This window comes from Strigops habroptila, chromosome 11, assembly GCF_004027225.2.
Source record: "Strigops habroptila isolate Jane chromosome 11, bStrHab1.2.pri, whole genome shotgun sequence".
Taxonomy (NCBI): domain Eukaryota; kingdom Metazoa; phylum Chordata; class Aves; order Psittaciformes; family Psittacidae; genus Strigops; species Strigops habroptila.
In genome coordinates this window covers 20,170,361-20,182,638 of record NC_046360.1, presented here as the reverse complement: position 1 = coordinate 20,182,638, position 12,278 = coordinate 20,170,361, and the positions used below count along the sequence as shown (strand labels likewise).

The following is a 12,278-nucleotide window of genomic DNA, read 5'->3' as shown; positions in this document are numbered from 1 at the left end:
GCACAAAGTCAATCATACTTGATAAATATTCTCCCAAATTGGTTTGCCTTTCTCAACAGCATCTTTGTCCACAGAAAGAAAGATATCTTTAGAAAGAATATTTGTAATATTGACAAACTTGTAAGATATGTCTTCATGAATTTATCTTCACACGTCTTCTAGCAGTGAATATACCCCTTCATTGTTTACACTCCATGTCTGAACAAATATTTTTAAAAACTGCTTAAGATACACACAATTTAAAAACAATCTCCAGACCTACCTTCTTTTTTTTTTTTTTTTTTTGTACTAAATTTTAAAAAGAAACCAGTTCACTGAACCATTTTCCTGGAAACCACAGTGATTGCTGTCATGAGGCTGATCCAAGCATCAGAAAGTATCAAGTGAAGTTGGGAAAAAAAACAAACAAAAAAACACCACCACAAAGCCATAAAGCCCTTGGTGCTCTACCTTCTCTATGGAGGGATTAAAGAAAATTCATTGTAAATGAAGCAGCAAGATTAGACAACATCAGTTTGTTACTCAGCAGAGGACAGGATTTTTTTTTTTTTTTTTTAACATCAGAAATCACTACTTTTTCTTTAATCTTGTTGATTTGATGCTAGAAATCAATTAATGTAGCACAGAACTCAGAGAGGCCTCAAAGATTCAAAAAATAGGAAACAAAGCAGTTCCTACTTCCTACTACAGCTGAAAAGTAAAGAGGGCACTGAGTTTAATGACAGTAAACGCTGGAGCTAAATAAAACTGAATTAAAAAAACCCACACATAATTAAGCACTAAACATCCTCCTCTAACATTAAGCATCTTGTAAGATGTTCTGTCTGACAGACTGCAGTATTTTTTCTCTAACGATTAGTTGTTTATCTTAAAATTGGTACAAAGACAAAGCAAACAAGCCAAATAATGGCAATTTAAAACTAAATTCAAATACTATGTTCCATTTAAGAGTGAGGAACAGCTTATTTCACATTCAAGTAAAACACTTTGCCCAAACACAGGCTGCCACATTTTCACGAGACAGATCCAGTCCTTCAGAACATGTCAATGCCAAAGACTACAAATATTATTTTCTTTTCATTTCCTCTTTTGCCTTTATTTTGGTCAAAATAAAACCTAACACCAATGAAAACCTGTCTTACTCCCCAACAGAAAGGCACAGATATTCTTATTTTCCTCCATGTATGAGGAACATGACAATAGCATGATAAAAAAAAAAAAAAAAATAAATCAAGACACCTAGCAAGGGCTAATACTCTTCTCTAACGTACTCTTCTCCACAACACACAAACTTAAGATACCCATACTCTGATAAAGAGCACTAATTTCACCTCCATTGCTCTGTTTTAATGAACTACTTAAAGAACTAAATACAGTACCGATACATAAAAGCTTGATAGACACTACCTTGAAATGTAGGAAGGTGCATCTACGATGTTCATACCACTCAGCATAAGATGAAAGGCTTCTGAAAAACGTTAAAAGACTTCCACGTTCTTCAGTGCTACAGAACAAAAATACATTGTTTAACCCAAACAGTATTAGTCCGACGTACCAATTCTACAGCCTAAAATTCACTTTTTCCTTACAGAAATTGTGATCAGTATTGTCCAAATTTGAAGCCAGAGATAAAGATCCCTCTGCCTCCCCCTGCCCCCCAAAAGATTATCATAACAGGAAAAAATGCTGTAGTGTAGATACTGAAAATATTGAAGAAATCATTTCTAAAACAGTATTTTCAACTCCTCAGAAAAGTAAGCAGTAATCAAGTTAGTGTTCAATGCAAAATGTGATAAACTGACAAGATAGTCACCTGTGAAATCTTAGTTTGACTTTATGCTTGTTCATGTCATACTCTTATCTACCAAATAACTTTCAAGATGTTGCATAGTAAAACTTGAACCTACAACTGGGAAGATTTACCAAATTGCATCAATAAGCTTTGAATATTTCTGAGATCTTTGTCCTATTCAACTAAATCTTTATGTGACATGTTATCTGCCTCTGCCCACATGACATTCAGCTTTTTAAGATGAACCTTGAAATCAGTAAGCAAGAAGATCTGTTCATTAGATCATGTGTGACAGCAACCATTAAGACCATATTTACAGATTCTGAGCTCTAATCAAAATAGGAAAGAGACAGTAATAGCTGGGAGGAGGCTGGTTTGTGGTGAGGGGGGAAGAAGAGTTTGTCTTGGAGGGGTTTCTTTTTAAGAAAACTACAACAGAAAAAAATATTTAGTCTTCAAATTACTAGTAATAATAATCAGGACAGAGAAAGGAAAGGAGACAACTTAAGATGACACAAACTGCCAAATAGCCAACAATCCACTCAGTGTGGTCAGGGGGAGTGAGGAAAACCGCTCATAAAGGGTGTGCTGTTTTTACCAAAGAAATATGGCAAGAATGCAAACAACAAAAATGTCACAAAAACTAAGTGTCAATACCTGAAGCAACATGATTCTTTAATCATAAGGGTGACCAGCCTCATGTCATTGTTGATATAAAGCCACAGTCAAAGGAAACAGACTATTAGCCATTGTCAAAACATACCTGGCAAGCACCACTTTGAAAATACAAAGATTCATTTCAGTTACTCATACAGGATTTCACAAGCTTACAAAACCTGACTGAGGAAGATGCCCGACTTATTTGAGAATATTTCAGAAAGTTACAAACAATCTAAATGCTACATGTAAATTTGACTTTTAACATCCTTTCTGTTCAACATTAGCTATTCTTTTTGGATCTTCAGAATAACTGAGAGGGGAAGATTGAGGCCATTAACAGAACAGTTGCAACTGTGTATTACCAAGTCACTTCAGCCATTCAAGGGAGAAGCGTGCCTTGGATCCAGCTATATTTAATATACAGGAATGGCAATGCTCAACATGTTACACAAACATAAACGGGGAAAAAAATACATCAAGTTCATTCAGATATTGAAAATGTAACGGAAAAGCCAAACAAGTTTTACCCTAGTCTGGAAAGAACAGTATCATTAGAGGAAGTTATCACAGTAGTCACAGCTGCCAACAAAATCAGGCGAAGATGAAAAAACTGCTGGCAGCACAGGCAAAATTGAGCGCCTGGAAGGATGCAGACACATACTGATTTACAATAGCAGAGTAGCTCTATGTTCTGGAAAACTTTTTTTAACCATAACTCATAACTGTACATATAGAAATCTACACATACTATGGTAAAAATCAAGACTTAGTAATGGCTGCCCACATCTCACTGTCTAGTGAACGTGATTCTATACATACTGCATATACTTTTTAAATCTACATACCTAGAAGAGAGCAACACAATTGTTACAAAACTACATACTTAAAATTCTTTTTTTAAAACTTGGCATGAGTATCCATTTTTATGCCATTTAAAAGACTATCACAAACCTTGTGACCTTGTTTTTAGCATTATACTTTTAGTTTGGTTTTATTACTTCTTTCCTCTCAGATTCATCTTTAGGCAATACAGCAGATGAAAATTTTCAGTTAGATCACCAAGCAGGAAGACACAATTTTGGCTAACAAGTTCAAAGAATCAGTTCCAAATGTAAAAGTTAGACTTCCAATTATATCTGAGTACATACTTCTCTCATGTACAGATATAGGGTTGGCTAAATCCAAGACAGAACACTGGAATCAGTGTTTAGAAAAAAGGAAAACCTGTGCTGGCATGAACAGACATATGCATTAGACATGTTTTTATGTATTTGCAAGAGAAAGACTGCATAAGAGCACCATTTCAGTTAAATGTCTCACAGCACTTAAAGTACCCATAAACAATAAGCCCCAATTAGTCTAAGTTAGCCTAATTCCTAATGCTGAAGCCAACTACAACAAACACTAAAATGCTAACAGAACTTGGTATAAAATAACAAGGTACTAATAGAGTGCATGTTAAAAACTTAAGCCTCTTTTTTGTTTTGGAAAGAATTTAGCATTACAAAATGTCACTGGATAAAGAAAAAAAAAAAAAAAAAAAATCCACTGGGAGCCAAAAACGCCCATCTCCAAAGCCAACATCCATGTAATAAAGAAGTTATCCAAAACCAGCAAAAAGCATACTCAGGCAGAGAGTAACTCTGTATCAGGTTAAAATCTCATGACCTTCATCCCAACACTATTTCACTTTCACAAAACAATATCACCAAAACACAAAACTATATAAGAAACTTAACTGCTTCAAAAGTATTTAAGGCTCCTTTAATTATTTTGAGAGAGGAAATATATTTTAACTCACTGCAGTATGCAAGACTTCTTACATTAACATGTAAAATCAATGAATGACTTACAGCTGTGGGAAGAATTCATGTTTCCCCTCATTTCCAAGATACCTTGCCCATGCACTGTTTAACATATATTAAATGCAGACCTGTCCTAAATCCTTCACTCTGACTTATAAATTCTAGCTAGTTAGTAAAAAGTAGGATGTAGGAAATCATCTGAAAACTCCTATTTGACTAAGTAATCCATGCAGCAGTGAACTAACCCTACAATTAATGGGATATCAAGTGAAAAACTAAAGAAAAAAAAAGAAGACTGAGAAGATTTTTCACAGATATTGTGGTCCTCAACACTAATAAAGTATAACAAAAGTGATAACTGGTGCAAAGGGGACACAAGTAAAATCCCAAAATAAAAGACTAAATAATGTGACTCCATTTGCATACATATTTTATTGTTACAAAATATTTAAGGAATGGTGCATCTTTTAAAAATAAGTAGTATATATTGCAGCAGTACCTGATTGAAAATAGCCTGCTGAATTTTGCTTCTTTTAAAAACATGTTGCTCAAGTGTTCTAGCATTCCTCTGTTTTCTTCCAAAGCATTATGGGCTTGGAAATTACAACTGAATGCCAAGTTTTTAAGTCTGGTGCTCTTAAAGACCCTTTTTCTGTCATGCATTACACAAAACATATTAAAAAAAAAATAAAATTAGAAAACTGAGGAGAAAAAAAATCCAGGCCAGCAGAGAAAACAGAACAGAGCTAGACAATGGATTTGGCAAGATTAGGCCAAGGAAGTAAAGGAAGGAAAAAGAGACTGGTAGGGAGGCTGAAAAGAATAAATAATACAGCAAGAATGGAGGGAAAGGGAAGGAAAAGGTAGGAATCAAGATTCTCAGACCAGCTGATCCACTGAAGAATAAAGAGCAAGTTGGGAAAAGCCTGAAACTGGACATGGAAAGAGGGGATTAGGGCTCAAAGAAAATATAACTAGCTTAACAAGGGGATTGGGAAAGCAAGCTGTAAAGGGAGATCACATAATCAGATTTAGTCAATCTAACAGTGGGTTGCCGTCAGACATTGTGAACATCAATCCTGCTCTGGTTACATATCTACTGCCTTAGATCAGCAACAAACATTGTTTGCAGGACAAGACAAACAGAAAAAAAACAAATTTGAAGGGGTTGGGGAAGGGCGAGGCAGGCAAGGCTGTTAGATATCTAGTAACGTAGTCAGGGCATCCCACTAACACAAGGTCAGCAGATGGTACTGCAAACAGAGCCAAGAAGAAAGAACGAACTGCTTGTTTTATTGACAGCAAAGCCTTAATTCATCTTACGTCACTCATGAAAACTTATGTTTACTTATTAATACTGGCATAACGTGGAAAAGGACCAGGGTAGTGAAGAGACAGGGACAAGGCAGCAGCGCTTAAGCCAGGATGAAATAAAATCTGCCACTATTTCAACACATTCCAGTATGACTATTAAGTTCCAAGACACTTCTGCTGTCAGAAAATGCTCATGGAAAAAAACAGGGTAATTGCCTCTTTTAAACCCTACTTCTTGAGAGCAGTCAACTACTATTCTCAGTTATACCACTAGCTTTAGTGTATTTGTATGGAAATTCCAAAGCCTCAGCTTTCAGTACAGACTAATGAAGCCTCAGCTAACTGAACAGATCTTTCTTTTCACCCATTTGCCTTCCTTCTCCCTCCCAAAGTCTAAAAAAATAATATAAAACAACAGAAATCACTTAGAGAATAGGATTAAGTCAACTACCCAATAACAATTAGAAATACAAGCTTTGTTCTCAGAGAGATCTGCTAGCAGATTTCAAAGTGGAATACTGGAGACAAATAATCTGATCATTATCCTGTGTAACAACCTCCAGAAAGCAATCAAGCAGCAGCATTCAGTCATATGCTTGAGTTTTAGTATGCACATTTTCTTAAGCCATTGCACAAATACACTACTCCAGGTTTTTAAACTATATTTTACCATTTTTAAAATATCAGTGAAACAAATCCTGATGCAAAGTAAAGAAATTGAATGGTGAGCAGAGAATTAGAAACAGGCAAGTACTGGAAAGTGGTTCTGGACATACACTTTTAGCCATTAGTCACCCACATTGCATATCTACAACTCACATACACATCTGAGCAGCAATTAACATGTTGATTTCATAAATTAAAATGTGATAGCTGAGATTATTTTCTTCTTTCTCTTAACCAAATAATTTCAAATAGCTAAAACACATGATAATCCTAAACCTCTTTCCATTTAACATGCATTTGTAATGGTCCTTTCCAGTCTTAAAAATTATATGCATTTCATCTTCTCTCCAGAAGGATACAGACAAGGAGTAAGCAGAGTTTAGGCTGGGCTAACAGAACATTACCAAAGAAAGTGGCTGACAGCAATTTACATGACAACTCAGTATTGCCTTTAGTATCAGATACCCCATACAATAACCTCACTTAAACAAAAACTTCCACCTTACCTTGACACAAATTTGGACAAATCTGAATCTCCCCCAGGCTCCATTATAATGCTGAGATCAGTAATAACAGCAGACACACCTGCTTTGTTCTAGATCAGATAAGTAACAACACAGTATGTTAGAAATTTCTCTAACATGGAGAAATACATGTATCTATTTGTATATAAAATAAGCAAAAATATATGCAAATGCTGCCAAGTAATACAATTCCTAAAATGGCATTTTTTAAACTACAGCTTATATGTGTGGACAATTTTTTTCATTTCAACAGCATCAATATCCATACAACAAGGCTTTGGAATAATAGCTGAACTTGTCAGCATTGAGAAAATATAAAAAAGTCTTCCTTTATATCTCTGTATAAAAGAGGTTCATCTACTTCCTTTCATATCACTTCTTTAAGATTCTTCTAATTTTCCAGCAAAATCCCTAGCTGTCACATATACCAGAAAATTCAAACATAAGGTTTCATCTGAAAACTATAATAATGCTACCCTAAGTTTAAAAAAAAAAAAAAATCCTGTTAGTTTTCCTTTTATTTTTTATTTTAAAGCCTATAGTTTTGCCTCAAATTCCATCCATTTTTACAGTAATACCTGTTACTTGGGGATATGTGTGTGACAGTAAAAATAAAATGTTTTTAAATATCTAAAACCCTACTAAAATTAAAAAAAAAAAACCACCAAAAAAAACCCAAAAAACAACCAAGTTCATATAGTAGAAATGAAGCCACAAAGAACTTAATTATTTTTTTCTACACATTCTTGAACACACCAGAGTAACAGGTTAGATAACAGTGAATGAAAAAGCTTAAAATCATGGCTTGAAGACTACAGCAAATGCTTCACTTTCTACTGGAGACATTGTACTTGATTTTTCTTCTACCCAGTCACAACAAGCAAATGGGAATGGCAATGGAAACTAAATAGACAAGCTGGATACGCAAACATATATAGCAATTCCTAGTACTGGTTAGACAGGAATGCTGCTAACACTGCCATCACTAAAAATGGAAAAAGCAAACCAAAACACTACAAAGTTTAGTGGATTAAGTAACATCAGAAAAAATCATTCTAAATTTAAAGCAAAAATTTCAACACGTGCATGGAGTTGTAGAGAAGTTGTTAGTAGTCCACAGGCTAACACCCCACCTTCTGAAGAAACTGGCTTTCCAATAAGGGGGTCAAATGACAAGATTCAAAAGGAAAGCTCTTGAATAGGAAGCAACTCACTTGAACAATTGCTTTCTCAAGAGGTTTAGACATGTTTTGGAAGATTTTCAAGCTAATTGTATACGTCCTCTCCTAATACCTAAGGACAGTAAGAGAGGAAAATAAACAAAACAATGCTTTTGCATTAGCCTGTTTTCCTCATTTACATTTTGATCCTTGCAAACATTCACCTATGCACAATGGTGAGCTGACAGGAGCTTGTTAGGTTGCACTCAAAGGTGGCAAAACACTAGTCAGCTTGGGAACATAAACTACGCATTAATCTGACTGTGCCAAAACTGTACATCTCAGCTGGTTCTTTAGTATGTCAGGCAGTCAGTGACCAATACTACAGTAACACAGACACAATCTCAACCATTTAAAGCTATTCAGAGTGAAAACAGATCTGCCCACCATTCTTTGTACAACCGTATCCTGGAATACAGCTTTTAACGTGAATGACATGTAACAATTTAAGATCAAATTAGAGAATTATCTTTCCTCTTCTGCTGCATACTAATGTATTTGCTACCTACTAAGCATTTCCAAAAAAAAAAAGCTGTCATCTTTTATTTCTTAACATGGGTGAGACTACCTGCAACCTTACACTAGCTTGCCCACACTGATCTCAGTACAGGTTGTTTTGAATACAACCATTAATGCCATATCTTAGAAAACACATTTCTCCATTTTTATACACAAGAAGCCAGAGGCATAAAAAAGTTAATTTTCAGGTCTTAGTCTGGCCTGAAGCCACAACTTTCCTGAGAGCTATGGAGGCAGACTCCTGCATCCACACACGACCTACTGACTTGAATTGTTTTTTCTAAATATACACACTTGGTATTCCATATGCCTCTTACTCCAGCATATTTCATCAGCGCTGAAATACTAAAGTTCCAGGCATTACCTGGACAAGTGCTGCCATCAAGTGGTGTAATAGATTTAAGCAGCACCAATGTAGCTATGAATTTACATCCAGTAAATTTACATCATCTGAGCTAGATTGACATTAAAAGATGTCAACATTTCGCAGGAGCATACAGGTGAGACAAAAATATTAATCTAACCAAGTAGCATGATTGATGTGAGCTATTTCTACGCTCAAACTTAAATGCAGTTTTATACAAGAACATGGTAAAATAGTATCACTGGGGCCACAAGTTTCAAGTCATTCATGGACTTAAGAAGATTGCAAAATAACCTCATTTGTTTTATACAATCCACATGTGACTATTTAAATATTCATTTCCTAAATTCATAATATGGCTTAAGATTAGAAAGAACAGCTTTACATAGCAAGGTAGTTTTTAATACTATTAAGTTCAAGCACATTCAGTTTAAAAAATACGTTTAAAGCTCAGCTGAAAAGTAAGTTTCCAGGAGAAGGAAACTTCCTGATGTCAAAAATATTATTAAAAATTGGGATAGCAGCTGTTTTCCCACTGTTTATCATTTTGAATTCTGTGCTAAGAATAGATTATTATGAAAGAGCTTCCTTGCAAAAAATCTGTATTTAGTACAACTTCTGTGCAGTCCTGTGATGTAATGGCTGCTGACACTAACCAAGCAAATAAGAAATATAACTGAAGCAAAAAAAAAAAAAAAAAAGTTCAAGTTTGTAGTGTTTTAGTTTCTGTTTCCTCAAGAGAGGTAAGGTTTGGAATTTTCCAGTCTCTAGAACAAGATACCTGACTACAGAATGTGCTGGGGGGAGATCAGAGACAGCTGTGGGATGAAAGCCATGCTGGGTCAGGACAAGGCCCCAGCAGGTATTTGGCAGAGTTGGTGGAAATCCAGTGCTAATCAGGGCTTTACTTCAATGTTAGACTGCAAGAGCATCCTGCAGGGTGCATGTTTTGGGAAGGACGGGTGATTTGGACTTGGCAGTGTTAGGTTTATGGTTGGACTCTATGATCTTAAAGGTCTTTTCCAACCTAAATGATTCTGTGATAAGGATTTCACGACTGAATGTTGAACCTGACCTTCAGAACTATTTTGCTTGGGTGCACATGGAATTCAAAAGTTGGGTCCAGCTGCTACAGAGTGAAAGCAACCCACTGAGACTTCGGTTAAGGAGACTCAGGCAATCAAAATGACAAAATACCATTTTCAGATGGAAAAGGAAGTATTGACATTTGTCCATTTGAAGTTCTGTTTGGTTGCTTGGTGGTTGTTGGCGGTTTAGGTGTTCATTGATCCTTACCTGCATTTCAAGAAGCTGGAATTCCAACTGAAAAGACAGGGAGCGGCAATTCCCTGATAATCTGTGCTTCCTCACCGTTCTGTTTCTAGCTGTTATAAAATGAAGTTAACAAAATACTTGATTAGAATTCTAATATAACAACTATTGCATCTCTTCCACCAGTCATGTTTAAAATACCATCGGATATCATCCATCACATAACGAAATCAAGTTAAACATGTTAAATAAACAAATTAACTTTACAGCAGTCTTTCATTTTCCCACTATGGCAGTGGGAAAATATTTACTCAAAAACTACTTGTCAACAGAGAAAATTCTACTGGTTCTAGTGGTAGGACAAGGGGTAATGGGTTCAAACTTAAACAGAGGAAGTTTAGATTAGATATAAGGAAGAAGTTCTTTACAGTGAGGGTGGTGAAGCACTGGAATGGGTTGCCCAGGGAGGTTGTGGATGCTCCATCCCTGGTGGTGTTCAAGGCCAGGTTGGACAGAGCCTTGAGCCACATGGTTTAGGGCAAGGTGTCCCTGCCCATGGCAGGGGGGTTGGAACTAGATGATCTTAAGGTCCTTTCCAACCCTTACGATTCTATGATTCTATGATTCTACTGTATTTCAAAATAATTGTCTTTCTGCTAACATTGAAATTAGAATTACAACATGCATTTGTAAATGCAATGAATGGAAACAGTATGCGCAATAAGCACCAGAAAAGGGCGCAAAAATGCTTACTTTTTTCCAGTGTTTTCTTGGAATGACTTGTGAACTGAATACCAGTAAATTTCATTAAAAATGAGAGATCTGTTTCTAGACTTTCAAGTTGAGCTTTCAGGTCTGATAGAGATTCATATCCCTCAGATTCTCCCCGAAGTTCTCTTTGGAATGATTTTCTAGAATAGAAAGAAAAAAATAATCAAAAGGGCAAAAGACCAAGACATAAGAACATGTTTTGTCACATAGTAGAGCAATACCATTTAAAAAAGGCACTTCTAACATGATCTGACGGTTTTGTGACCAAGACCAGTTTTCAACAAGCCACAATTCAGATGGATCACATTACTAGGAACAGTAAACTATTCTAACTTAAATAAATATTTTATGAGTCCTATTATGTAGGCAGCCTTTATTGTAAGTCTTGAGATGCAAGTATCCATTTTAAGGAATGTACAACAAAAATGATACCTTTACTATCTAAATTACTTATTTTATCTATGGAGTGTACATTTACTGTAGAGTATCAGTTAAACAATGTAAATAAAAAGCCCAAACATGGCATTTTTTTAACATATATCTAGTCACACCTGTACATATCCCCAATTCCAATCCCCATCTTCCCACCATTTTTTTTTTTTTTTTAATTAAATTGGCACCGAGCTGTTGCACTGTGCATAATGGAAAACATGGCCTTCACAGACAACAACTTTGCAGGGCCTGCACAGCAATGTACCTGATATCATCCTCTGACCACTAAAATTGCCTTTCAGGAAACAAATGAACAAAACCCTAAACCCCCCCAAACTACCAACAGAAGACAGTAAAGAGACATCAAGTATTTATTATTTGTTATCTTTTACCATATATAGCCCATGTCCTAAACAAGATCAGCATTGTAAAAATAACAGAGGGAAAGTCCTAACAGATGCAAAAGCTTATCCTAAACAATTTTGACAAAGAAACACTATTAATCCAACTTGTGAAAAAAGCATACATTGACATTAGTATCTCCTCATCAGAAAAAAAGGTGGATTCCTGTTGGCTATCTTCATACTTTCCAGCCAATAGTTTAATTTCCTCTTCCAGTGACTGGATTTCATCTTCATAAACTTCACAAATGTTGCTGTCCATTTTTCAGGATCAATGTTACTAGATAAAACAAAAAAAGTATATTTCCTAGGGGAAAAAAATAATCCATATTCAAAATAAGTTTTTGTCCAAGGAATTCAGAAATTCAAATATAACATTAGGCAACTGTTTATCCTACCCCTCTACTTAAAATGAGTCAACTCTGTTATTCTATGAATTTAGAGAACAGAAGAAATGTTAAATACGGTTTTTAAATATCCAGGTACCTTCAACAAGCACAATAATTTATACCCTCATAAAGAATTCTAGGGTGTCAAA

General features: G+C 35.5%; 1 protein-coding gene across 3 annotated transcripts in view; it reads right to left on the bottom strand.

The window, feature by feature from the left end:
- The window catches only part of CENPP (centromere protein P), a 145,733-nt gene that overhangs the window by 131,437 nt on the left and 2,018 nt on the right, over positions 1-12,278 (bottom strand). The window contains exons 2-7 of one of the 3 annotated variants that reach the window (XM_030501929.1): positions 11,866-12,047; positions 10,890-11,047; positions 10,161-10,249; positions 6,744-6,832; positions 4,757-4,909; positions 1,408-1,504 (exon numbers count right to left, since the gene is read on the bottom strand). In XM_030501929.1, coding sequence (XP_030357789.1) covers positions 1,408-1,504; positions 4,757-4,909; positions 6,744-6,832; positions 10,161-10,249; positions 10,890-11,047; positions 11,866-12,002 — 723 coding nt within the window. In that variant the 5' untranslated portion in view covers positions 12,003-12,047. Of the gene's footprint in view, positions 1-1,404; positions 1,505-4,756; positions 4,910-6,743; positions 6,833-10,160; positions 10,250-10,889; positions 11,048-11,865; positions 12,048-12,278 lie in introns of all 3 variants that reach the window. The other 2 variants (XM_030501931.1, XM_030501930.1) reach the window with 2 other exon arrangements.